The 27,431-nt window shown below is 36.2% G+C and overlaps 3 protein-coding genes and 1 long non-coding RNA gene across 4 annotated transcripts; all 4 read right to left on the minus strand.

Annotated features, from left to right (window-relative positions):
• Positions 1–407: 407 nt before the first annotated feature.
• LOC123870519 lies at positions 408–22,941 on the minus strand. Its single transcript, XR_006797087.1, has 4 exons — positions 22,931–22,941; positions 16,968–16,975; positions 4,628–4,631; positions 408–593 (listed from the first exon to the last, which is right to left on the minus strand). It is a non-coding gene; the product is annotated as an uncharacterized LOC123870519 (long non-coding RNA).
• On the minus strand, positions 5,260–14,258 carry LOC123870392 (protein rolling stone-like). Its single transcript, XM_045913677.1, has 4 exons — positions 13,333–14,258; positions 10,542–10,652; positions 7,207–7,402; positions 5,260–5,799 (listed from the first exon to the last, which is right to left on the minus strand). Exons 1-4 carry the CDS (start codon positions 13,625–13,627, stop codon positions 5,580–5,582), a joined length of 822 nt encoding a protein of 273 aa, XP_045769633.1. The 5' UTR covers positions 13,628–14,258; the 3' UTR covers positions 5,260–5,579.
• On the minus strand, positions 16,357–20,856 carry LOC123870381 (protein rolling stone-like). The gene is made up of 5 exons (XM_045913669.1): positions 20,733–20,856; positions 19,708–20,335; positions 19,192–19,302; positions 18,418–18,607; positions 16,357–17,405 (listed from the first exon to the last, which is right to left on the minus strand). The coding sequence occupies exons 2-5, from the start codon at positions 20,021–20,023 to the stop codon at positions 17,174–17,176; spliced, it is 849 nt and encodes a 282-aa protein (XP_045769625.1). The 5' UTR covers positions 20,024–20,335; positions 20,733–20,856; the 3' UTR covers positions 16,357–17,173.
• A 308-nt stretch (positions 22,942–23,249) lies between the features above and the next one.
• On the minus strand, positions 23,250–26,948 carry LOC123870400 (protein rolling stone-like). The gene is made up of 4 exons (XM_045913690.1): positions 26,519–26,948; positions 25,186–25,299; positions 24,130–24,316; positions 23,250–23,501 (listed from the first exon to the last, which is right to left on the minus strand). Exons 1-4 carry the CDS (start codon positions 26,829–26,831, stop codon positions 23,318–23,320), a joined length of 798 nt encoding a protein of 265 aa, XP_045769646.1. The 5' UTR covers positions 26,832–26,948; the 3' UTR covers positions 23,250–23,317.
• Positions 26,949–27,431: the final 483 nt, after the last annotated feature.

The following is a 27,431-nucleotide window of genomic DNA, read 5'->3' on the forward strand; positions in this document are numbered from 1 at the left end:
GCAATTAAAATACCATAAGCCTACGTTGTCGTATTAGTTTACAAATTGGGAAAACCAAATTAAATTTGAATTTCGCGGGCAGACTCGTCTCTTGCCCCTTAAATGGCATAACTACCGTTTTAATTACATTAATCATTATACATGTAATTAAGCAAAGATCTCTATTGCATTATATACGTATACGTTATATATGTACATATTTATATACGTTCGTACATAAGTTATATACATTTACCTTATTAATTAAACGAATAGACTTCCGAATACTACATTAGTTATGTATATGAATAAAATTTTTAGCATTCATGAGTTCATGAGTTTGTTATGTCACGATTTAGTCGAAACATCTCAAGTTTATGCAACTCAGCAACTCCTGTTAGGTTAAGTTTTATTATTTTTCGTAGTCGTCTAGGTTAGGTTTACTTAATAAAGTGTACATAAGAAAATATATTTTGGATATATTTGAATAGGTGAGATGCTTATTTTTTGAGACTGTTGTCCAAAATGAACTTTTTGTTAGGAATTTTAATTTTTAAAAGTTGATTTATGTTAAGCTCCTTATTTGCGGTTGCCTTCATGTAGTCCCTTTAAAACTTACTATTATCCATTGATTAGTACTATCTTAAAAATACGTGAAAAGTGATGAAGGTTGTGGTATGCACATATTTATATATATCATTACGTATATATGTATTTGCTCAATTAATTCACGATAATTCTTCGTCATATTTGCGAAGTAAAACTATTTTTAAATTTTCATATTTGGTATGGAATTATATTATAATAAAGTTGATAATAATATAGTCGATAAAATAATTAGATGAAAATGTCAACACTAAATGCTAAAGTGCCTTTTTATATGAACAATTAAGTTTGAGCACAAACATTAACAAATATTAAAGTAGCTTCATGTACCAACAGCACATTATATTATTACATAATATATTAATTTATAAATTAAAAAAATCCAAGTAAAAGGGCATATTTAAAAAGGCACAGCAAATGGGGAGCTGCTAATGAAATTCTAAATTATATTTATATACTTAAAAGAACCTATGTTTTGTTGCTATGTGTTTTGTTTATGTATTTTGGATGATTGTTTTAATTGCATTGCACAGTAACGTCGCTCTAAGTCAACCTTAAATTAGTCACATATCATTTATTTAGTTGTTAATAATTATATTGCAAATGATTGCTTTGTGTTTTTGCAGATTTTGCTATACATATTATTATAGGAATAAATGTTTTGAAATAATCATTTATGTTTTATTTTGATGTTTTCAATTTAAAAAGTATTACCCTTGAAGGTATGAATTGCGTTAAAATCCTTGTAACATTGGAATAAAACAAAAATAATTTACCTGACAACTACAATGTATTTCGTAGCAAAAAGAATGGTTTTATTTAATAAATAATTACATAATAGGGAGAAACTTAAAATGTATACATAAAATATACAGGGGTTTCAATATTTTTTTCCCATTCGTGTTCACAATTTCCATAGAATTGAAAATTGAACGATGGTTTAGTACCAAAATCAATAAGATCAATCTATCTGTAATCTTTTGATAAGTTTCTAAGCAACGTTGTTATTTGTCAAGAATTGTATACCTTGTATTTGCAGTGATATACATAAGTCAATGGGTATTTGTGAATAATATAACAACAACGTTGATAAGTAAGTTTTCAAAAGATTACAGATAAATTGGTATTCATTTCACCGTTAATGTACAAAAATAAAAGAAGCAGAATAGCATACATGCATGACTTAAACTCAACCTTCGTTCTGCTACTGAGGTCGCCGGCTCGCTTCGCTCGCCATTTCCCTTTCTCGCTTTGGCCTCTTAGGCTCGCTTTCATCCAGGAACTCCTTTATGAGTTTCTGGCTTCGCATTTTATGAAAACTATGGGGCAGTATAGACAAGACTGCGTGGAGTCGGGAAGCCCAGATTTTATTCTGGATTCTAGTTTTTGTAACAAAGACTTTCAGACAGAACTAGTTTTTATTAGTTAAAACATGTTACAAATACCTTCAATTAGTAATCTTCACTCCCTAATCTTCCTTATTTTTACTATGTAGTTTAAACTGAAAATAAGTTAATTTTACAAGCATTTCTATGATAATAATTTAAAGGAGATCATTATTTTTGGGCCTTTTCTGAAAGTGCCGGCCAACGAAAAAAAATGGTACGGATCGTTAGAACTAGCCATTTGGAGTAATAGTTAATATGGCAGAAAAGTTGTAGGATTGCTCTGAACCAAGTTATACAAGGTCGAAGATTCGTCATTTTCATACATTTTATTGATTTCTAAAAGTGCTGGGAAACATAAAATAATGTTAGATATTGCTAGAACTAATAATTTGAAGCAATTATCATTATGACCCGAAGGCTGTAGGGCCATTATATGTCGTGTTATACAAGTTATACAAAAAATGAATATACTTTGTATAATTAATTGTAACCGATTTTATGATTTTGTTACTGTTCTGATTGTTTTATACGAATTTGAATACACGTACAATTATTTTGACTCCCACGAAGTGCTGGATCAGCTGCAATGTGGACAAAATTCATTTATACATACTTGGATTGTATGCGGCTTTGTAATACTAGGTGATCTCATCCAGCCATCTCCCAAACTTCTGCCACTGGGATATCTCTGGTGAGCTCTGTGATGAATGCACCATTTGGTTATAAGTACTGTTCACCATAGTAACTACGGGCTTACTTCAGTCGATAGCTGCCCAAAGCAACCTGCGTCGATTCTTCTGTGAATCTAGGAGTCATTGAACGGAGGATGTTGGCTTCCCTAGCCTGAAAATGAGCTCTTTTTCTATTATAATTATTGTGTGTGATAACAAGTTCTGCCAAACTGTTTTGCGCATTGACCAGTTCATGGATTTTGTCAAGGAAATCACGTCTGTAGTACACGTTATTGTCTATCAGAACATGATAGCTGTTTAGCGATGTTACCGCGATCCTGAAATAATCGATCATGTTACTTAATGCCCGGTCACTCTGATCAATCCTGAGCAAACGAAAATCTCTTTTAAAGCAATTGTTCATCACTTCCACCATCCAGCGGCAAATGGTAACAAGCTTAGATTTATTGGTTTGGTCAGTAATTAGCTGGGTTTCATTTAAATGTTTTGTTTCTAGCATTTGTATCACATAACCGCATGCCTCAAGAAAGAAAGGCTATCTATAAAGGGCATGATACAGGCATGTACATATATCTTCAGAAAAGCACTAATTACTTTTTTCAGTGAAAATCATACCCTAACCACAAGTTCCGAGACTACTAAAAGCCTTTATATTTGTTGCGATGGAACAATAATCTACACGCTGCAACAACTTCCAATGCCCAGATTAAATGATACCTTAAATGATATAGAAGATTTTTACTGGATTTTTATCTGGTTGTTTTATGGTTTTAGAGATACCATAAACAATTTTGAGGTAATCTTTCTTTCTTGAGATGTGTGGCACAAATGCCAGTAACAAAACATCAGTAAAAACCCAGCTAACTACTGACCAAGCCAATAAATCTAGACTTTTTACCATTTACTGCTGGATAATGTAAATGATTAACGACTGCTTTGGAAGAGATTTTTGTTTACTCAGGGTTATTCAGGATTTGTAACCGGACATTAAGTAACATGATCGATTATTTCAGGATCGCGGTAACATCGCTAAACAGCTATCATGTTCTGATAGACAATAACGTGTACTACAGACGTGATTTCCTTGACAAAATCCATGAACTGGTCAATGCGCAAAACAGTTTGGCAGTTGTTAACTTGTTATCACACACAATAATTATAATAGAAAAAGAGCTCATTTTCAGTCTATGGAAGCCAACATCCTCCGTTCAATGACTCCTAGATTCACAGAAGAATCGACGCAGGTTGCTTTGGGCAGCTATCGACTGAAGCAAGCCCGTAGTTACTATGGTGAACAGTACTTATAACCAAATGGTGCATTCATCACAGAGCTCACCAGAGATATCCCAGTGGCAGAAGTTTGGGAGATGGCTGGATGAGATCACCTAGTATTACAAAGCCGCATACAATCCAGGTATGTATAAACGAATTTTGTCCACATTGCAGCTGATCCAGCACTTCGTGGGAGTCAAAATAATTGTACGTGTATTCAAATTCGTATAAAACAATCAGAACAGTAACAAAATCATAAAATCGGTTACAATTAATTATACAAAGTATATTCATTTTTTGTATAACTTGTATAACACGACATATAATGGCCCCACAGCCTTCGGGTCATAGTGACAATTGCTTCGAATCATTAGTTCTAGCAATATCTAACATTATTTTATGTTTCCCAGCACTTTTAGAAATCAATAAAATGTATGAAAATGACGAATCTTCGACCTTGTATAACTTGGTTCAGAGCAATCCTACAACTTTTCTGCCATATTAACTATTACTCTAAATGGCTAGTTCTAACGATCCGCACCATTTTTTTTCGTTGGCCGGCACTTTCAGAAAAGGCCCAAAAATGTATGGAGCTAGAATGATCTCCTTTAATAAGCATTCAAAAGAAAAAGTTTATTTTATGTTCTAAGAGTATTTTTAAGAAGTAGACATACTTAATAATAAGTATACATATCTTATTCGTTGGTTATTTACTTACTTAATTTACAATTTTACATTTTTATCTTTATGTTATAAATGCGAAAGTGTTTCTTTGTTCGTTTGTACTTCAATCATGCCACACAGAGCAACGAATTAACGTGATTTATTTGCATGGTTACAGTTAAAGACTTGGAGATGAAAGTGACAACAAGCTACTTTTTATGCTGGATAAATATTTTCCACGGGATTTTTAAAACCTAAATCCAAGCGGACGAAGTAGGTATCTATCATCCAGTAGGTAAAATAAGTATACCTGAGTGACTAGTAGGTAGGTATAGTATATAAGTCACAAAAGTCAAAATGCCCGTTAAAAATCTTAAAAATAATACAATACCTAATTACTTACTTATTTGTATAACTAATAAGTACATATAAAGTTCGTGTTTTCGTAAATAACAATTATCTATAGTTCTATAGTACCTACTTACAAGTACCTACGAGTTTTCAAATTAAATTTAATAAAATAAAAATAACTCATGAAAGATAAGAATTTCAATTATCTAGGTACTTAAATAAAAATAATAAACCGGTTCCATACCATCGTACAAGAAATAACACTTCAATTTTTTTTTAATTCTCATGGCGGCCATTTTGAAAATTTTATTAAAGAAAATAGAAATACACATTCTGTGAAAATTTCAACTCTCTACCTATTAAGGTTCACGAGATACAGCCCCGTTGACACTCTTCAAGTACGAAACCCTAAATATTTAACGCAGCGCGCGACAATGGACACGTCTACACCGCGGATCCTTATATTGTAGTTGTGTTATACAATACAAGGAACTACGAAGTACGAACAAATGGGTAAAGATCTACGAAGATGTTCTGTTTACCATACACTGCCGAGCTGCGTAGGAGCTTCCAGCTTGCTAGCTGCATCGCGCGTTGTCTTGCTTTAGTATTAACGTGAGGTCCCAGCTCACACCATCCCACTTGGCGAGTGTCGGTCTGGAGGTGTGAAGGGCAGTTCCAAGCTCGTGGTGCGAATGAGGGAAGTCGATATCTTGTCCCTGCAGAGCGTGACGCTCCACAGTATCACGTACAGGAGGATCAGACCGGCGGCTGTCGCTGCGATCACGATGCTGACGCGCCCTCCTTGCCCCCAGTCCAGTATTTCGTAGATGAAAGTGTTTCCCATGCTGCAATATTTACGATTTGTTATGTAGCTATACTCTATCCGCGGAAAGAAGTTCGTATAGCGCTCTCTCTGTTTCGTAATCCCATACAAATGATAAAGACAAAAATCTCAACAGGGCCTACTCGTGCAGTCCCGTTGGCCCCGCTAACCGTGCCTCCGTGCTAACCAACCAATTACAAACAGTTTTCAAAAAACATTCAAACCTCAATTAGAAAACTTGGTTTCGTTTATGATTGTTTGGTGCCTCAAAATGGTTAGGGTCCACTGGGTATTAGATGGTTCTTTTATCACAGAGCGTCTTATAGGAAGATTTAAACTTGTGTCCTGTCTCATGTCAAAAATACGATGTTCGCTTCGACAGATATCACTCGCCTTATGTGTAAAGACACATTTACGGAGAGTGATTTCTGTGTTCAAAACCATAGACATACGATTTTTCGCTACGCTCATTCAAAACATTTTTTAAAAATTATTACCTAGACTGGCTACCAATCATTACTTTTTTGCCGATACCGAATTTGTGTCGGTATAGAATAAAGAGACACAATCTCCGTAAATTCTCTACCTAAGTAATTTTATTGCACCTATTAAAACGATAACAAAATATTAAAATAAGTCCGCGCCTACTTATAGGTAGGAGCAAAGATATTAAATGCGGTAGGTATTACGAAGTTGTAAAAACTAAAAATCATTTAGATATAGATAAAGGTTACTCTACTGTCAGAGAACTCTAATCTTCAAACGGTGGATTCCTAACAGCTATGTACATATAATGTACCTGACTGTATGATGATGTTATCGCTGTTTTAATTAGTTTTTCTTTTCAGTAATGTAAATTCCTAAATCCTGGTGGTTCCTCGGGATTTTTAATGGATCGTCCGTTTAAATGTTTTTACGTGGTACAGAAACACGTTGCAACCCGGGGACGGGCTATTACGGATAGGCTATACCTTTGTCCTGGAAAATCAAAAGTTCCCACGGGATTTTTAAAACCTAAATCCACGCGGGCGTAGCTGCGGGTACCAGCTAGTTCTCTAATATGGTCTGTGTACCTTAATGACTTGTATATCTACCTACCTCAGCGTAGGTACTGTTTCGCCATATCACCTTGACAAAAAGTGACGCGGAAATTGCATACAGGTCGGGCTAGAAATTATGTTAAGTAGGTATTATTTTATTGTTGGTTTTAAGTTGTGTATGAAATATTGTCGTGAGGTTCCTGATGTGAGTTTGAAAGAGTCCTTAGGTGCCAAATTACCCATAAACCAAAGAGGTATGGTTTATTAAGCTTCCATACCCCTTCCTGGTTCCAGCTTGCATCTTAAGACTGCATCACCACTTACTTCAAATTATGAGGTCGCTATTAAGGATTGTACGTATACCTAATGGAAAAAAAAGTAAAACGTACGCATCGGTGCCGCCGGCTGCGTAATAAATTCCGGAGAAGGCTGCATACCACAGCCCGAAGCCCAGGGGCTGGTAAATGTGCAGCAACCGCAGTGGAGTCCGCGACATGACAATCTCCACGAACGCAACGCACGAGTTGAACCCGTGCGTCGACAGGTCTAGCCAGAATTGCGACGCCTCTTGTTGCTCTCTTTGTTCTGCAAAATACCATTTAGGTTCGTGACATTTAGAATTAGCAAGAAACAGTTAAAAATTATTTTGCTATAATCCGCCAACAGAAAAAATCTGTATGGTCAAACATGCAGTTACAAGCTAAGCACCGCTTACCTCCCCAACCAAGCAATAAAGCCAAGTTCCCAAGCAAGCACTGCCACCACCACTCACATGCACCACCACACAAGATTTCGACTTTACAATGTTGTATTGTCTAGTGACTATAGACTACTATAGACTAGACAATACAACATTGTAAAGTCGAAATCTCCTGAGGACGCTCCGGTGTCGGGGCGAAACGTGCGTCGAGAGTAGTGGAAAAGTCTTGTGTGGTGGTGCATGTGAGTGGTGGTGGCAGTGCTTGCTTGGGAACTTGGCTTTATTGCTTGGTTGGGGAGGTAAGCGGTGCTTAGCTTGTAACTGCATGTTTGACCATACAGATTTTTTCTGTTGGCGGATTATAGCAAAATAATTTTTAACTGTTCCTTGCTAAACATGAACTTCCGCAAAGTAACGCCTGATTCTATCCAACATTTAGAATTATTAAACACTAGAGGATACCCGCGACTTCATCCGCGTGGATGTAGGTTTTTGAAGATCCCGTGGGAACTGTTTGGTTTTCCGGGATAAAAAGTTATCTATGTTAATAACATGGACGCGAGCTACCTCGGTATCAAATTTCATACTAATCGGTTGAGCGGATGGGTCTTTAGGAATCCCGTGGGAACTCATTGATTTTCCGGGATAAAAAGTAGCCTATGTCCGTTCCCGGGATATAAGTTAACTCTGTACCAAATTTCGTCAGAATCGGTTAAACTGTTGAGCCGTGAAAATGTAGCAGACAGACAGACACACAGACAGATACACTTTCGCTTTATAATATTAGTATGGATGTATGGGGCAGATAAAGCAGCCACTCGACCTGTCAGGAAAGTGGTATACTCTATCCATGAAGAGAAGTTAGTTGGTATAATGGCTCTGCGTCACGTAATCTCATACAAATGACGAAGATAAAAACTCAGTGGGCGTTAACTTTTATGAGTGACCAACCAATCACAAAATAAAACTATGTTTTTGAACTAAACGCATGTGCATTGAAAATATTTTCGAGTTGAATTTGAAATGTTTTATGAAAAATTTGTGATTGGTTGATCACTGAAAATGATTAGCGTCCACTGACTTTTTGTCTTTGTCATATTTTGTATGGGATTACTTAACAGAGAGAGCCTTTATACTTATCGATCTTATCTACCCTATTCAAATGTTAGTTGCTAAGGTTTGAAATCTTCAGCTTACTCACTTACGAATGTAATATTGACAACATAACAGCAAATAGGGTAGAAAAGTAATAGGCAGCATAACAAAATCATTCTCTAAATGCCTAATTAAATAGTTAGGTAGGTAACTAGGTAAAACGTACCCGTAGTCAGCAGTGATTGGTATGAAAATAGTCATAGTCATGTTCGTCTAATTTGCGGTACCTACCTAAGTATAAGCAGCATTTATTCAATAACTAGATACCGTCTTAGACTTTTCAAGGATTTTGGAACGGTTGACGAATACGTTTATTTAGGAATAATGACTGTTGGAAACTTATTATGTGCGTTGCTTCCACATTTCCATAAATGCAGCAGCCAAGGTGCAGGATGCAAGCTATTTCTGAAGATCGATTTAACGGCTGATCCGTAAAACAGACAGACGGACACTTTTGCATCTATACTAATAAATAAAATTGGAGTGTCTGTCTGTAATTTCGAAATAACTACCTCATATTAAGCTCATATGGTTATTTGAACGATACCAACACTGAATCACACGTTTTTAAAATTTTTGTCTGTCTGTCTGTCTGTCTGTTTGAAAAGGCTAATCTTTGGAACGGCTGAACCGATTTTGACAGGATTTTCACAGACAAGTAGAGGATTGACCAGGGTGTAACATAGGCTACTTTTTTAACCGACTTTCAAAAAGGGAGTTGTGTTTTTCTACCTATGTACACCGAAATCTCCGAGATTTCTGAACCGATTTGCGTCATTTCTTTTTTAATCGATAGAGGAACTTTGCGACATTGTTTCATAAAAAATTTGGAGTCCAACTCCTCAATCCTGATGCTGCAGGGGATCTGACCAATCCACGCGGGCGAAGCTGCGGGCATCAGCTAGTATAAGAATAAAAGGTACATACTTATCGCACCCATAGATCAAAACTGTTTCAACTCAAAAACCTCTTCTTTCCAGATTAGCTCATTTTCTGATCCCCGACTCGATTATCTCTGTCATAACTATGCTTTATAACAATATATTCTAAATCTGTTTAAATTTAACACTATAACAGTTTTTCTTAGTTTTTGAAAAAGTGTGTTTTTGAATTGAAACAGTTTTGATACCGGACGGTGCCGTATAGTATGAAAGTAGTAGGTATGGGCCTTTACTGTGGCCAAGTTGTGACAAAGCCGGATTACGGAATAGTGATTGGCCAACAGCACAGCTGCAGGCGGTTGACGGTGTCACAATGTTTTCATTCTTCCCGCATGACGGATACGAAAAATATATTGTAAGTATGTAGATCAATGACATGAGGGTATAATAGACCCCCAGGACGCGAACGACATGTTAGTGGTTCTAATAATATTATAGGTAGGTACTTAGTCTTAAATGTTATTCAGAAAATATTTATGACGCAGGGATGTGGGTACGCTGTTTTAGGTAGATATCTAATTAGTGGGATCTCCCGGAGTCAACATCCACTTAGGATCAACTTCATCAATATGGAATTATTATTTATTCGGAAGGGCTAAATCAAAAATATTTTTGGACTCTCACTTGTCAGAACAGGATAGTCAGGACGTATCACGTGACCATAACTACCGAGCTTGAAAAACCTTTTTTCAACTATTTTTTTTTTTTAAATTAATTCTAATAGAAGTGCCTCTTAGTAGTGGTAACAGGTTTCTTCAGTTGAAGTTAGCAGTTATAGAAACTAGAGCTCCTTTTATTTTTAAAACCGCTGTGACACAAAGCCAAATGGACAGATGGACTGGACGAAACTATAGGTTCCTTGTTTTACTAAGGAACCCTAAGAATCGTATAGCAAATAATAGTGTCGTACTAAATAATAAGTACATACCAGGGTTGTAGAGCAAGATCCAGTAGAGGCCGGTAATTATGATGGCGACGGTGGTCGCGATGTTGTAGAAAAGCCAGTACGTGCTCACGTACCACGGCAAAGTATCTCCATCTGAAAACAAGTAGGTAGGTATTAAGATAACCTAAATAGTAAAAAATAAACCGGTCCAGTGCGAAGCGGACTTGCACACGAAGAAAACGCTTTGTTTGTAAGCCTCAATAGCTCGACGGTTGAGGAGCGGACTGAATTCCGAAAGGTCGGCGGTTCAAACCCCACCCGTTGCACTATTGTCGTACCTACTCCTAACTCAGCTTTGCGCTTAGTTGGAGGGGAAAGGGGAATATTAGTCATGATTAGCATGGCTAATAATCTTTAAAAAAAAAGAATAGTTTTTGTCATGTAACCACAAATTCACGTTTTCTGATTTTGGCCCTTTACTTATATGCTATTTAAAACATAGCAAATGTGGATTGGCAGACTTCGAAAACCGTTGAGGATATTATGGAGGCATGCAGACAGGGCAGCGTTACGATGTTTTGCTTAGAGTGAAAAGCTGGAGATGCGTGCCCGGCATAAAACCCCGGACTTCACGAACAGAAGACCAATGTCTCTGTCTGTAGAATGTTCACTATTCTATACCACTTTTTACAATTCATATTATTGGCACATCTACGTTCATTAATAGGAATATGACACGGTTACTATGTAAGCGGTATAGTAGTAATATTATGTCATAATACGAGGCATGTGGGCCAACGTGTGACGGCAATCGACGCGTGGTGCTTGCATAGTAATCGAGCGAAGCGCGTGAATAGAACGAGAACAAAACGGTGTTTACAGTACATAATACGACGATTAGCTAGCTTTGCTAGACAAAGGTCGTTGCGAGCATTCAGTGGAATGTAAACATTGCATCTATTGATGTTTTCGCTTCCATTTGATGGTAAATATTGCACGTGTGTAAACGACGTTATATGTGAAATATTGGTGATGATGCTGTGACTTGAAGTATTACCAGCACACTAGCAACTTCTGCTTCAAGGAAACGATGTTCTTTCCATCCTATGCCTATGCCTAATAGCCTCTCAATGTATTTACCATAATTTTATTTTCCTAATACAAAACATCAGCTATTCTTAGTTACAATACAACACAGAAGCTACAAGAAAATTGGTGATCTAAATGATGAAAAAACTAGAAACCGGAAAAACTTGTGACTTCGGCACTCTTCCACCAGAAAGTCATTTGTGAAAATAACATATATCAGCAATAAATTTTAGACTTCTATTAAAAGTAGGTGGGTACCTATGGTCTTGAAAAAGCATAAGTTTTATTTTATTTTATTCAGATACAAGCTAGCCCTTGACTGCAATCTCATCTGGTGGTAAGTGATGATGCAGTCTAAGATGGAAGCGGGCTAACCTAGACGGGGTATGGCAGTTTTCATTAAGTAAATCCATACCCTTTTGGTTTCTACGTTCATCGTGCCAGAACGCTAAAACGCTTGGGGGCACGGCTTTGCCGGTAGGCAGGTAACTAGCCACAGCCGAAGCCTTCCACCAGACTAGACCATAGAAATTATAAAATTCCAAACCGTCGCGGCCCCGCCGGAAATCAAACCCGGGACCTCCCACTAATAAGACCATAACGCTTACCACTGCACCAGGGAAGTCGTATATTACACAAATATGATAACATGGGTCTTTGAGAGTGGCGCAAGATAATTATGCATTTACAGCTTTCGGTAAATCCAAAAGCTTTGCGATGTGTAATCGCGATACAGTTACAAATTGAGTAAAAGGGAAATTCCCTGCTGCATTTAAGTATATTTCTTTTTCACGAATTATCATGAGGCCTAGATTGTCTCTGCCTTAATAAGCCGTGATAAGTCGAGGATTCAATATCCGGGATGTACCTCTAACTTTTCGGAGTTAGGTATGTGCATTTATTTTCAATTAAATATTTTATTTACAGCTATACTTAATTATTATTATTATAGTTTTACGCTGTTACGTACCTACGTATACTTACGTTTTGTACCAGAAAGTTGTAACAAAAAGAGAAATAAAGAGAATAAAGAGGGTGTATTTTTTTTAAATATTAAGAATAACATGTGCTACTACTAAAAATACCGATGAATAGGTATAGCCTATTTCTATTACCTTTTAGGCTCCATTATAATAATTATTATTATTTGCACACAATACCTATGTTTAACTCTATATGTACAGAGCTGGTGTTTACCACAAAACGTGTATGCTGATGAGAAGTTTCTTAGTCATTAAAGAAAAATGCTGGCATTATCTGTTTTTTACAATAAACATAATAACTCTTATAATAAATACTAAGAATTTTCTTGGAAAATTTATGAGGCAGGAATATTTTAATAATTACCCATTTATATGTTTTGCAATACATATTACAGTTATATAATATGTTACAGGTAAACAACATACTAGTAGGTAGGTACCTTAATACCTAATATTTTATATCATCTGTCTTCAGATTTCCTATGCTTGAAATAAGCTGTTTTATAGAGATGTAAAGCAGTAAAGTTTGTAAGCTTGAATGTAGGAGGTTATCTCCTAAACTAATCGTCTGATTTCAAAAAAAAAAATTCACTGATAGATAGCTGCTACATTATCCTAGAAAGCTTTATAGGCAGGCTACACCTCAATTATACCTGTAGATAATGTTTCGCGGATGAAGTCGTGGTCAAAAGCTCGTAAATGATAAATTAGGTTATTAGGTCTTTCCTTGGGCATTGGTTGAGAAATCAAAATCAACTAACCAGGTATCCGTTTGCAAACAGCGAATAGGGATACTATTGCGCCACTCAGTGTCAACAGAGTGATCAGCAACAGACCCCAGTTCGTCAGATAGATGAGCCAATAGGGAGTAGGTGCATTCACTAATGACCAAATGAAGATGCCCACTGCGATCACCGCCAGGACCAGCCGTATCACCAGCATCGGCACTGGCGAGTCTCCACGCTGCCATGACGTGAGGTAAAAATCCGACCACCGTTCATGAGACGTTACCCACAAATCGGAGAGCGAAATGCTCTTCCTAAAACATTTCACCATTTTCTCTCACTGACGAACACTTGCAGTCATAACTTTATAAGCATATTTCCTCAAACTCAATAAATTCCGAACAGACCCAAGATAGGCTGTTTGATAAAAATTTCGTAACACACACCGAGTGAGATCTTGTTGAGAGTTAATCAGATTTGTTATCGATAAAGTATCATTATCGCTAACCAATGATCAACCATCTAAAGTAAATAAATAACCTATCTATCTTATTATAATCAAGAAACTTTTCTGTTCACAGTCGACCGCATTGTGAGCGATGGAATGATGGAGTACGAGTAAGGTAAGAGGTTGGTGAATAATCTGATAAGTTTTATTGTTTTGTTTTGGCTAGATATCGCGAATAAAGGTTTATGTTTGAAAACAAAGGTGCGAACGCGAATGCGAAGTATTACGAACGGTCGACGGCGAGACAAGGAGTCGGTGACTGCGCCCGCAGCCGCACTCGGCGGTGCACTTGCGTAAACTGTGCTGTTTTATTTTATGTAATCAGCTGTTCTGTAGATCCAAACTGGTTCTAAGCCTCAATGTCAAGATATTGCTTTAGCAATTACGTTAGCAAATAAGCTCAATGGGTATGTAGGTACTATACTTACGTGCGGAATTCCAAAGTTGTGATAAGGTTGGTTTTACCTGTGCCTTTATCAATTTTTATAAGTAGGAACCTTCTTAACCTGGTAGCATTTTTGCGATATGTTGTTATGTCGTAATGGAGTTTAACATTACGCAAATGTTTATAAATTAGTTACTTATGTAATATTTTTTAAAGAATATTATTAGCCATGCTAATCATAACTAATACCCCCCTTTCCCCTCCAAATAAGTGTAAAGCTTGTACCAGGAGTGGGTACGACAATAGTTGCAAATAGGGCAATAGTGGGTTGGGTTTGAACCTTTTGGAATTCAGTCCGCTCCTCAACCGTTGAGCTATCGAGGCTCTATTCATTTGGTACCTACCTTCCTATTAAGAACCATTATTTGAAATCATTGATTTGGCATACAAATGATTTCCAATAGTATTGTTTCACAAACTAAGCAGGTAGGTACTTATTTGCATTATAATTATTCTCTTTGTATTTGTTGATTTTAATAAAGATAAGGCCATAGTACAAAGTTAATAGTATGATAAAATAACTATGTATGACGCTGTAAGAAAAAAATTACCAAAGTTATGAATTTTAATTCATTATTTTGCAATATTATTTCTACTAACCTGCTTATTATTGTCAGATAGAAAATGCCCGAATTTAGCATCTTGGTGTCAAGGAGGAAAAAATCAGTCTGACTCGAAACTCATGTACCTACTTACCTACCTAGGTACATTTAAGGCCGATTCACACCCAGCACGTACACGTGACACGTGCGTAGTGACGCATGTACACCCCTAACAAACCGGGTTACGCATACATCCACGCTTTACGCAAGTGGTGTTCATGTTTCATACAGTTCCATACATTAAAACGCAATGGTACGCGCTACGTCTACGCTTACGCAGCCTGTGTGAACGAGCTATTAGTTCGTCCAAAAAACATGTAATTAAATTCCAAGTATTTTATTTACTGCGCTTGAAAAGCGTAAAACCACAAAAAGCTCTAGATACATTCTGAGAGCCTGGACTTCCCTCTTCGCATTTTATTATCCATTTACCCATTTAGTGACGTCGCGTCGTTGATTACGTAGGTACCTAGGTAAATACATTAAGTTTACGGAACTCTTATTATCATCGTCGAAGAAACCTGTTGTAAAATTCCAAAACAGTACCTATTTTATTAACTGCCTTTTAACTGCATTTCAAAGGCCCAAATTTGCTACATTCTGAGATCCTGAAGAACTTCCTTCATTTATTTCATTGATTTATTATCCTTTCATTTGGTGAAGTCATTGATAACGTACCTAGGTAGGTAGGTTTACGGTACCTACTCAGCTTCTCAGCTTATCGTTGAAGAAACCTGTTGTTAAATTACAAACCTGCAAATGGCTTTGTTATCAATTTATTAAATTAGATACAAACAAAATAAAAGTGGATGATATATTAATTAACTCATATCAAAAGCCTATTAGAGGAATTTATTGGTTATTAATTATTATTATTATGCACTAGATAGGTGCTGCCAACAGTGCACCTTACGAAGCAGTAACACTATCTAATTATATTATTTGTGCATGAAGACATTTTTCTTGTGATGTCACAATGAGAGAGCCCTCTTAAGAGGGCTCTCTCCGTCACTCGTTTCATACAAACGTAGTTCCCATTTCATTTGAATATTAAGCAACCAAAGTCCATGAAATTTTGCAGACATATTCTAGAAAATAATATCTATGTCTGTGGTTTTCCAGATTTCTGTTAAAATATTCGGTTTCAAAGTTACGCGGTCTTAAAAGTTTACATACAAATCTTTGAACCCCTGTAATTTTAAAACTACATATTTTTAGAAAAATCTAAAACACCACAGACACAGATATTAGTTTCTAGAATATGTCTGCAAAATTTCATGGACTTTGGTTGCTTAATATTCAAATGAAATTGGAACTACGATTGTATGAAACGAGTGGAAACGAGTGACGGAGAGAGCCCTGTTAACCACAAATAAGCTTGTGAAGTACCCCATAGGTTTTCTTGACACGACAGACGGAAAGACAGAAAACGAAGTGATCCTATAAGGCTTTCTTTTTTTCTTGTGTGGTACGGAAACCTAAAAATCGCCTCCGAACCTCTTCTCGGAAGTTTTCGGTGTGAGTCTAAAGCCGGTTTTAAGGCTGCTCTAGATATTGGGATATTATACTGACGGGTGAAACGTGAGGAATGAGGACGTGAAAAAAAATAGACAGCGGAGACGAGAATTAAATTCACGTGAATATACTGATTGTCATAACGATTGTATTGTTTAATTAAAAATTATACTAAATCTACTTAATATAGCTATGATCTATTTTTAAAAATATTAGTTATGTACTGATCTTTGGAAACACATCAAAATCATAATCGCAAAGAAGCAAATTGCACGTTCGACAGATATGAACTTACAATATGAACCATACAATAGTTATGGTCTAGTAAATGACTGGACAAATCGGTATTTTGTTTTGACTTCAGTCTAATGTGAAGGAAAATAGGTATTTTATCGCTGGAATTAAACTGTATTCTATAATTTTCTCTTGGTATCATGTTTTACCCACGCCACGTTATCAACTTCAAATATGTGTCCATTGTTTATATTTTCAAAAAATTGTGTAAGTTGAAAATATGTTTTTCTTTTCTATATGTTCACTGTTCAGGTTTGAACTATGGACTATTGTAAATCTGTTTTAAACACTTATCGTATGAGTAAACTATCTATTCTGAAAAGTGTTGCGGAAGAAAGCAAAATGATATACATACCTACTTAGATAAGCAGGTACTATATCCTCCATAAGTAGTGTGCGTTAGTGTACAAAAGATATAGGTACTTAGATGCTAAGGACGGATGAGAGTGTCTATTTGGAAGTTTGTTTTGAAGTGTTGTAAGTAGTTGAATTGGTGAGTTCTATATTTCATCATCACGTATTTGCTTCTGTCTGTGCGGTGTGCGTACGTAGAGCCACGTCCTCGTCCACGTAGACAGTAACGGAGGGCCGCATGATGCGGTTGGCGAGGGCATCCCGGGCTGCAGCCAGGCCCACTGTGACAAAGTGTAGGGCTATGAGCATCACGCCGGTCACAAATACTAGTAAAATTGTAGGACCGGGCTTGGTCCAGTTCACTACGGGATATATCCAAGGCTCTCCGAATCTGAAACAGAATTTAAACTTTTTCAAATTTTCTTGGCATTTTTCTATTGTTTATTTGATCAGCTCTAAATCAAATTACCGGATATTGCTTCTACTGATCTAGTGGTCTGGTCTAAATTTTGAGGAGAAAAATATCAGTGACCAAACAAAACTTGTCGAAATATTATGCTGCTCGACTAAGAATTGAATTTAGGGTCACACTAGGCACGCTATTAAAGGTTCTATGGCATAACTTCATACGTTCACAGAAGCGGAATGTTCACATGCAATCCCGCAAAGTTGCATGTGAACATTTCGTGCTAACAGAGGCGGATACTCGTGATTACGTACACAAAGGCATTGTTCGTATTCTATTAGACATGTTATTATTTTATAAATCAAAAATTTCATATAAGTATTTAGCTCGAATTAAAGACCAAAATCGAATTTCAAAATGATGGAATATGTACGATAGTAAGATTCTGAAATTTTGCATGCTTTTTAGGGTTCTGTACCTCAAAAGGAAAAACGGAACCCTTATAGAATCACTTTGTTGTCTGTCTGTCTGTCTGCCTGTGTGTCTGTAAACATAATTCAATACCAATAACTATTTGCTTTATTATACTTGCACCCAGCTTTACTGATTTAGTATTTTTCAAACCCGCAATGTTCTATGCCCGCCTTGTTGCAGGCGGGCATAAATATGTACAGGCGGGGCATTGACCCCGAGTCTTGCACCACGCGGCATCTAACCACATCTAACTATGCAACGTTCGTTGACCTCTAACGTTAGTCAGTTGTTTAATTAAGGTATTAGAGGCACCGGGATAACCTAACCCGTAGGTATAACTGGTAATGGCAACAAATGGCACAGCTTTCAAAAATAAACGTTTTTTTTCTTTTTAAAAATACCTACAGATTTTTTTAAATTTTATTTTTGCGTTTTTGACAGTGACCATAAGTACTGTCACATGTCTTCGTTTTTGTGGGCGTTCTAATTATAGGTACGCCTTGTATATCACAGCTGTACTCACGGGTTGACTCCACCAGCGAAGTAGAATATGACGCTGAATACCACATAAGTGAGGGCGAAGAGGAAAGGATGAACCATATGCAGGAAGCGGGTGGGATGGGACGAGCTCATGAGCAGCAGTAGCATCATGAGCGTGTTGACCGCGTGAACTGCTATGTCCAAACCGGCGTCCATCTCCTCTTGAAAATCAACTGGAAGATTATAATTATAGAACATTAGAATAATGTCAGCAACGCAAATCCCAATAAACCAAAAAAAATCGGTCAAGTGCAAGTCGGACTCACACACGAAGGGTTCCGTACCATCGTACAAGATAAACGTAATCAACACTTGTATGTAGTCCACTGCAAGTTGTAAGTAGATTTTTGGAAGAATACTTCTTAATTTAACAGTTTTCTCTGCTTGCGATTTTGTTTCTGCGATACGGTAATCAGAACTTGGTGGATACACAGGCCGTGTGTCTTTTATCCAAACATTAACTAAAATGTTTATAGGGAATTTATATTTCTGCTTGGTGAGCAGGTCATGTTTGTCCCAGAACTGTGGGCCGCTGGAGCAGACGTGTTCTTGAGTGAAAACCGCGTACCAACAAGCGCAATGTGGGACCGATCTCCAATCCACTGCACTGACGACAAAAGAAGGTAGTGGAAAGTGGGTGGATGAGGAAGGCGGAGGACCGTGTGAGGCGGTGAGCTCTTGGGAAAGCCTATGTCCAGCAGTGGACGCAAACAGGCTTATTGATCGATTAATTTGATTGATTGAATTTATATATTACCACTATAAAGCAACGTCCAGTAGAACACAGTGATGAGGAAAGCAACAGGAATGGCAACGTTATGAAACACCCAGAATGTCTTCACGTACCACGGCAAGTTCAAATCAGCGCCTGTTGTAAAATTATAGTATAAGATGTTGTGTTGAAAATAAGGTACATTTACATCAAAGGCGTTAACTATATAAAAATATGATATAACTTATTATGTATATGTAATATGTATCCTAGTTATCTAGTCTATAGAATATGTAGAAACAACCCAGTGAGAACAGAAAATGGCTAGGTAGGTATACCTATTAATTAGGAACGATATGGACTTTCGGCTATTGGTTTTTCAACGAAACGAAACTAAGATTCGATTTCAATGAGCCATTATAAAAGCTTGTCTCTGGGAATTATAAAGTACTTAGCTAAGCAGATGAAAATACTGCTGTAGAAAAGATATTTTTTCAAAAAATAAACAAAATAGGGGAAAGGAGAAAATACATACAAAGAATATTTAATAAAATTACTTACTGATGGGTCCATAGAAATAAACACGAGCGGAAGTTGCAACTCCAAATCCAGTGGATGCTATCATCAACACCAGGCCCCAATGTGTCAAATAAATAAACCAGTATCCAACAGAAAACGGACTTTTTATGTAAAAAGCAAACGAGGTAATCACTATTGCCACCGATGTTAGTAAAAGCAACACCCTCCATAATAAAAGTGGGACCGAAGAACGCGTGCTTTGCCAGACGCTAGTATAAAAATCCGAAGGCTTTGAATGCTCCAAACCTAACATGGGGAACTTGCATTCTTGCTGAAAGTAATTTTTTATGGCACTCATGGTTACTAGCTAATGTAATGGCACACTAACACCAACACCTGAATAGGGCGTTATCAGATATACTTATAGTATCGTCTCGTATTGCATTATCGTGTGACTCAATATGGCTATCGATGCCAAATTCTAATCTAGTTTCGAGTTCTGAATCTTATCTGTTATGTGTAGGTATTTTCTTGATTTATTTTTGGAGGAGTTTTAAGAATTTTATCATTATTCATACACTTGCTTTTAAAGTCTTGAAGTAGGTTCAAAGGCAGATGTACAAAAGTTCCAGTTCTTTATTTTTAGTATGGACCTCTTTAATGCTTCTATCTATATAGAATAAAAATAGAATTATTTTTATTTGAATAAACTTTTTTTAAGTCGTTTGAATCCTCAAATGGATCTATTGGAATGGCTCGAAATGCATTTTCCACAGAGAAGCGCCAGTAAGAAACTCGGCAGTTGCTCTTTTTAAAGATTCGATTTACAATATTAAGGCATTATTAAAAGTATCTAATTGTAATCCCAAGCATTGCTGGAGCACCCTCTTTTATAATTTACATAATCTATTTTTTACCCTGGAAATCTAATAAATACCTAACTAGTTATCTATCGATCTAGGATCTAGCATGATCTTAGTATTTTTATGGTAAGTATTGTCACTTGTCGCTAGTTCTACCTACAACATGATTATTGAAGCACCATATTATATTATGAACTGGCATACTTTGGTCACAAATCACAATCTTACATGCAACTAGGCCATGGCCATCGCCCAGGCCATTATTAAGCTTTGTAAGTTTATTTTTATATTGTTTAATTTAAAATATGTATTTATACATACCTCCTGCTATCACAATAATACTAATGAATAAGCATGAAAAGTTTGAAGGCACTGCATTTCCAGTAGGCTACAAGTCTAACTTTTTTATGTACATAATATAGGTATCTACTTTTCTCTTTCAAGTCAGGAAGGTATGACATCAAAAGAGTTGGTATTTTGCTACTTTCACGGTACAGGTACCTACTAATTAAATTGTTTTATAATAATTATGCACATAATTATGTAAGGGTTATAAATTAAAAACAATGGCAAGCGTTTTTGTAACAAAGAAATTGTTAAGTAGGTACTTACTATAAGGTATACTTTAATTACAATTAAAATCTTATGCTTATACTATTTACAACCATTTCACACTATGAAAGCGTTAATTATCTAAATACTAAAGAAAATAATATATTACCTAAGTAGGTACTTAGTTCAGGTAAAGTTGTTGTTATGTACCTACCTATCTACAAAGGATCTTATACTAAATCTTCACAATAATATTATAATGTTATTTCTAATGTTATCGTATATTTATAATGTTATCGTAAGAGTTCGAGCAGTGATATTTTTTGTAGTACCTATTTACTATTGGCGTCACTCAGAAAAGCAGGTATTATTTAAATATTTTTATCGAATTATTGGAATGTCCTCTCCAAAACCAACACAAAAAAAACACAAGTTTAATGTGTAAGGTTATCCGAGAGTTTTAATCTAAACAAACTAATGCCAAAATAAATAATTTAATTAGAGCGTGATTGCTATCACAACATCTAATTATTCAGTTCACAATCCAAATACCGAAAATATGCGATATCGCTCCGAATCTCAGAAGGAGACTGAACTAAAACCTTCAAAACACCCGTATTTATGCAAGTTCAATCTTGTCGGCCTCCTAGTAACAGATTGTATGACATCGAATGAGCGAAATATCGATTTTATCAAACTACCTGCATTAGATAAATTAATATTATTTTTGACAACTCAAATCAATTTTTAAAAATAACATTACATTACTTACTGCAAGATTCTGTGATTACAGAATCTCTAGGACGTCTGATGCCCGGCATTCAATATTGCATGTACCTTGCATGCAATATTGGATGCATTGAAATATTGCATGTACCTATACTTATTGATGAACCGTCCGAAACTTACACGCATGTGCCACCAACAACTGTTCAGAGCATTCTTCAGAGCAGAACCAGTATGCTCTAAGTAGCCTTCGAAAAGTTGAATAAGAAATATTCTCATATTATTGCATTTTCCTTACAAAAAATAAAATGCAGATAAAAGATCATTTTTATTTTTTTAATGCATGTAAAAAAATATCATAAAAACGCATTAATCATGTATAATTCACGCTATTAGCACACAACGACTTCTATAATTCTACCTCTATCTAACGCACAAATTATATACCTGCTTTTTGCTAATATGTATAACTAATTATTATTTAACCATAATAATATAAAACTTAGTATATTAATTTTTTGAACGTATGTACTCCTACATTTTGAAATCATATAAAAAGACAATTATTATTAACTACCGACCCACCCCGGCTTCGCACGGGTAGTTTATTACAATTTTCGTAAGGATCTCTAATTTTTAGAAAACAAAATATAGCCTATGTCAGAAATAATATAGCTTTCTACTGGTGAAAGAGTTTTCAAAATCGGTTCAGAGTTCCAGAGATTACTTCTTACAAACAAACTTATTAGTCTAGATGAGGTAGGTATATAGTGCCATAGATTCTTTCGTTGTCTCTGCTACTTGAGAAATGTTCAAACCTAAACCCAAACGCTTAGATTGTTATCGGAGCGCAACGGAAACCGTCTTTAGCCCTTAACGGTTTTTCGAATTTACAGAAGTATTTGACGAGTTCATTTCCTCGATCAGCTATTTGCAGGATTGTTGTACACTGGAGTTTCAAACAAATTCTTTAAATCCTTATATCTTCTATGGTTATCACTTATCAGTTATCACACTACGAGGCTAATTATTTGTTTGGTACCCACATCTACACATCGGTCCTAACCTCAGCTTAACGGAATGTTACGGATACATATTATTTATCTAACAACTTGTATATATACAATTATTAAATATATTAACAAATATATCAATGATAATATAATGCTTAGATACCTATTAGTAGATATAGGATTAAGATAGGTACATATACTGATATCATATTTATGTAATATTTTTTTTTTTATAATATGAACGTCACTTGAATTATAAAAACAAAATTAAACATAATACTTAATCGTAAGTACATAATATATAGTTAGTTAACTCTGCACAAAAACTTTATAGTTACCTACCTATTACATATTTTAATATTATGTAAGATTTAGTGCTTATAAGTATCTACCTAATATCTAATCATCAATAACGATTATATAAATAAAATTCCAAAAAAAAATAACTTTATAAGAAAATAAGTACCTAGGTACCTAAAATATTATGAGAGTTTGTCTTCAATAAGCTAGGTCAAATGTATTCTCGTTTCGACAGGTACGGCCCAAGGCATCCCTTGCAAGACTGAGCAATACCGTGATGAAGTGAATTATCGTGACCAAAATAATAGAAATAATGATCATAATCACTGATGCTCCTGGATCGGACCAATTTAATACAGGGTAAATAAAAGGGTTTCCGAATCTGTAAAAAAGAATTAAAACATAAATTTCCTCTTTCTCTTCCTCTGAAAATCTGTTTTAGAATGTACAGGTAAAGCCGTTTCATATGATACCCCACTTGGTATAGTTATCTTACTTTGAAACACATTTTAATTATTTTTTAATTATGTAAACACAAATTCACGGTTTTCGGATTTATTCCTTTACTTGTGCTATAAGACCTTCCTACCTGCCAAATTTCATGATTCTAGATCAACGGGAAGTACCCTATAGGTTTTTTTGACAGACACGACGGACGGACGGACAGACAGACAACCCGAAAATAAACTTTCAGCTTTTATAAAATAAGAAAGGTCTGGCCCTCGCGGACTCTTTCTCTATGATAACACTCTCTTTATAATATTTTTACAACAAAGCTTGCTCTCCGCCGTGTGAAACGCACAGTAGATGTTAGTAGAGTCAAGTGCTTTCTTCACTGTTCCGTCAAGCGTATTGGGCTACGTCCGCGTAGCCTTCCATCAATCTTACCTGTTTGCATGAAGCTTTTCTATCGCATCTTTTCCGGCTATATAACCGAAGTTCCCGTGTATTTTATTATTTTGATGTATTGAATAAAGGGATTTTCACACAATAGCCAAGCAATAACTTACGGATCGGTGCCTCCAGCGGCGTAATATATCACGGTGAATATAACGTAGATGATGGAAAGAACAATGAGGAAGTAAAAGTGCAGCGCGTTAGAGGGCTGCCGGGCGCTGAACAAAAGGATCAGCATCAAGATGCTGTTCACTGCGTGGATGAACATGTCCAGGACGAAGTTAACGGCAAAATCTTCGCCTGGTGTACAAAAAATATATTGATAATATGAACTACTAGCATCAGCCCGCGACTTAATCCGCGTGGTTTAGGTTTTTCGAAATCCTGCAGGAACTTTTTGATTTTCCAGAATAAAAGTAGCCTATGTGCTAATCCAGGTATAAATCCTAAATTACCTATCTTCATTCCAAAAACACGCGAAAAATATTAAAAAAAATCTTGTATTTTCTAAAAGTTTGCAATGTATTGCAAACATCTAACTGACGCTAGAGGTCAACGAACGTTGCTTAGATAAGTGCCGCGGGGGTCAATGTCATGTCGTCGGCGGGACATTAACCCCGAGTTTTGCACGCTATACATTGAAGTTTTGAAAAATACTATATGACTAAAACTACAAGTACATATAAGGTAAATGGTCATTGACGTATTGAATTGCATTTAGCTAGTACACTAATAATAGCGCTAAGTTTTTGCTAGCGTTCTGATTATACCCTTGTATAGTTTGAAAAAAGTAATTTGAATAACCATTCTATAAACAAGTATTCTAGAGGCTTTGATCAGTTTGGTGTATTATATGCTGGATATGGATTCAGTAGTTGGTACGTAACTGATTTGAAATTCAGCAACGTTATAAAATATGAGGTCTAATATATTTACAAAAAATATATGTACATAGGTTAACTTTTATGGAGCTGCTTTGTATATTTCAGCTTTGCATTGGTTGCTTGGTCAGTTTCTTTTTTTATATCCAATTTAGATAAAAATATATCTAGATAAATTTTATCGCAGTGTGCCTAACTTTTAAGATACCTAATATCTTTATGGTACCTACTAATTTATTAATTTAGCACCTACAATCTTCGATAATTTAATATACTCAAATTACTTACTGGCATTAGCTAAAAATATCCAATAGAAAACGGTGATGAAAAATGCTAACGGGATCGCTATATTATAAGTCGCCCAATAAACCTTGATATACCATGGCAGACCAAAAGTATCATCTGAAAAAGAAATAATTTAACTGCTATACAAAACGTACGAATTAAAAAGGCGAGTATATTATTTGATAAGTAATAATATACTTATACATAATGTTATTAAGTAGAGCAGCAGATTTAGATAAAACTACCTATTTAAATTAAACTTGGTGTACTGAAGGAAGGTTCAGCTGGGCTGGGCAGTATTTTCAAAGCTACGTCAGGTCTTCGAATCAACGATACCGCAAAGCCTTTAGACTAAGGTCTTCAATCAGTGCGTCCTACCTGTGATGACGTATGGAGCAGAAACGTGGACACTGACAGTTGGCCTCGTCCACAAACTAAAGGTCGCTCAGCGCGCTAAGAGCGAGCTATGTTGGGTATCACTCTCAGGGATAAAACGCGGAACGAGAAAAATTCGCAAAAGAACAAAAGCGACCGACAATGCTCAAAGGATTAGCAACCTGAAGTGGCAATGGGCAGGTCATGTCTGTCGTAGAACCGACGGCCGATGGGGCAGACGTGTTCTGGAGTGGAGACCGTGTACGGGTAAGGGCAGTGTGGGACTTCCTGCCCGCTGGACCGATGACCTGAAGAAGGTGGCGGGGAGCGGGTGGATGAGGAAGGCGGAGAACCGTGTTTGGAGGCGCGCTCTTGGAAAGGCCTATATCCAGCAGTGGACGCATACAGGCTGATGGATGGGATGGATGGATGGTACTGAAGGAGGCCGCGGAGCGAGAACGAGAGCGGACGGTGTCGCTCGCTCGCTCCACGGAAGACAGGGAAGAAGGAGGAGACGTTATGCTCACCTTCTCCCGCCTTAGAAAATAGGTGCAAACCTGTGCTGGTTCAACATCGGAGCTCTCAGTCGCATCTAATACTTACTAACCTGGGATTTTGAGATACCACATCTATAACGCGGACTGTACCACAGGGTTTATTAGTGAGTATCCTGGCAGTGCCAGTAAGTCTCACATTACCTATGCGCTTTTATGTGTGGGATGCATAATTACATTTTCACCAGCGAAAAAAAAAAGGTGGACTCAGTTTACTCAAATAGTAGTAAAGTAGACCGTGAATATGTATACTCACGGTGGGTGTATAACAAATAATATTATTTATCTATGTTAAACTTAGCCAAATAAAATAAAAAAGGTTATTTTTTTGGTATGTTATTAAGTTAATATGATATTCCTTTAAAATGGATACATATGTACTATGTATCCATTGCTCATTTACTTACCGATGGATCCTTGGAGGTACGCTATAACAGCTATTACAAATCCAAAACCACTTGCAACAGTTAGAAACAGAAGACCCCAATGGGTTAAATAAATCGGCCAATACGCTCCAACACCGTATTCTGAGGTAAGTATAATCGACGCTATTATAATGGCACAGCCGCTCAAGAATAGAAATCCTCGTATTAAAATTGAAGGTAAAGGCGAAACGTTTTTTTGGAAAGAACATAAGTAGAAATCTGATGCTGATTCATATTGTAACGTCCACATGCTAGTTTGGAACTGTTGTTTAAAGTAGTTCTTTATTGCACCCATTTTTCAGATCTTTTTAAGACTTAATTACGATACACTTCACTATAAACTATCCGTGTTGAGGTTGGATGACCATGTCATTTGTAAATACTTGATACACAAAACGTACAAAACATATCTACTGCCATTACCTACTGATAAGATTTGCGATCGATGCGATGGACTTTGACTATTCATTGCTTCCTACTTCGGATAGGAAAAGTGTGAAATTGATTCGGCCAGTTGGTATTATTTTTGCTATGGCCGTGTGATTTTCAATCTAAAATTTCCATTATACATTCACCTCTACATTTTTACATCTCAATTAAATTTTAAAATAAGTATGCTGTATTTATAAAAAGAAGAAAAATAAATAAAACTAGATTATAAAGACTAGATTATATTAGTTTCTTAAATTGTATGTACCTAAAGACTACCTATTATAATATTAATTATTATTAATGTTATAACCAAAACTAAATTCAAACTAAATTCTAAAATATTGTACCTACCTGTATTCTTACATTGAACTAACTCTAGATCCCTTCGTCTAAGGTCTAGACGAAGGAATCCTCAGAAGGCTGCCTTCCTCCAATCCTCACATTGCTTCTCTGGATACAATAC

Source organism: Maniola jurtina, chromosome 2 (genome assembly GCF_905333055.1).
Source record: "Maniola jurtina chromosome 2, ilManJurt1.1, whole genome shotgun sequence".
NCBI classification, from domain to species: Eukaryota; Metazoa; Arthropoda; class Insecta; order Lepidoptera; family Nymphalidae; genus Maniola; species Maniola jurtina.

Bases quoted from the DNA above. Each gene is read 5' to 3' on its own strand.
- LOC123870392 (XM_045913677.1), bottom strand. From the start codon at position 13,627: ATGGTGAAATGTTTTAGGAAGAGCATTTCGCTCTCCGATTTGTGGGTA. The intron at 7,403-10,541 runs GTATGTACTTAT...GGTATTTTGCAG, and splicing joins GATCTTGCTCTACAACCCTG to AACAAAGAGAGCAACAAGAG. The intron at 5,800-7,206 runs GTACGTTTTACT...TAAATATTGCAG, and splicing joins GCAGCCGGCGGCACCGATGC to CATGGGAAACACTTTCATCT.
- LOC123870381 (XM_045913669.1), bottom strand. From the start codon at position 20,023: ATGAGTGCCATAAAAAATTACTTTCAGCAAGAATGCAAGTTCCCCATG. The intron at 19,303-19,707 runs GTAAGTAATTTT...ATTTTACAACAG, and splicing joins TTATTTCTATGGACCCATCA to GCGCTGATTTGAACTTGCCG. The intron at 18,608-19,191 runs GTAATATATAAA...ATAATCTTCCAG, and splicing joins CTGGACGTTGCTTTATAGTG to TTGATTTTCAAGAGGAGATG.
- LOC123870400 (XM_045913690.1), bottom strand. From the start codon at position 26,831: ATGGGTGCAATAAAGAACTACTTTAAACAACAGTTCCAAACTAGCATG. The intron at 24,317-25,185 runs GTAAGTAATTTG...TTTGTACACCAG, and splicing joins GATATTTTTAGCTAATGCCA to GCGAAGATTTTGCCGTTAAC. The intron at 23,502-24,129 runs GTAAGTTATTGC...TCTTTTTTACAG, and splicing joins GCCGCTGGAGGCACCGATCC to ATTCGGAAACCCTTTTATTT.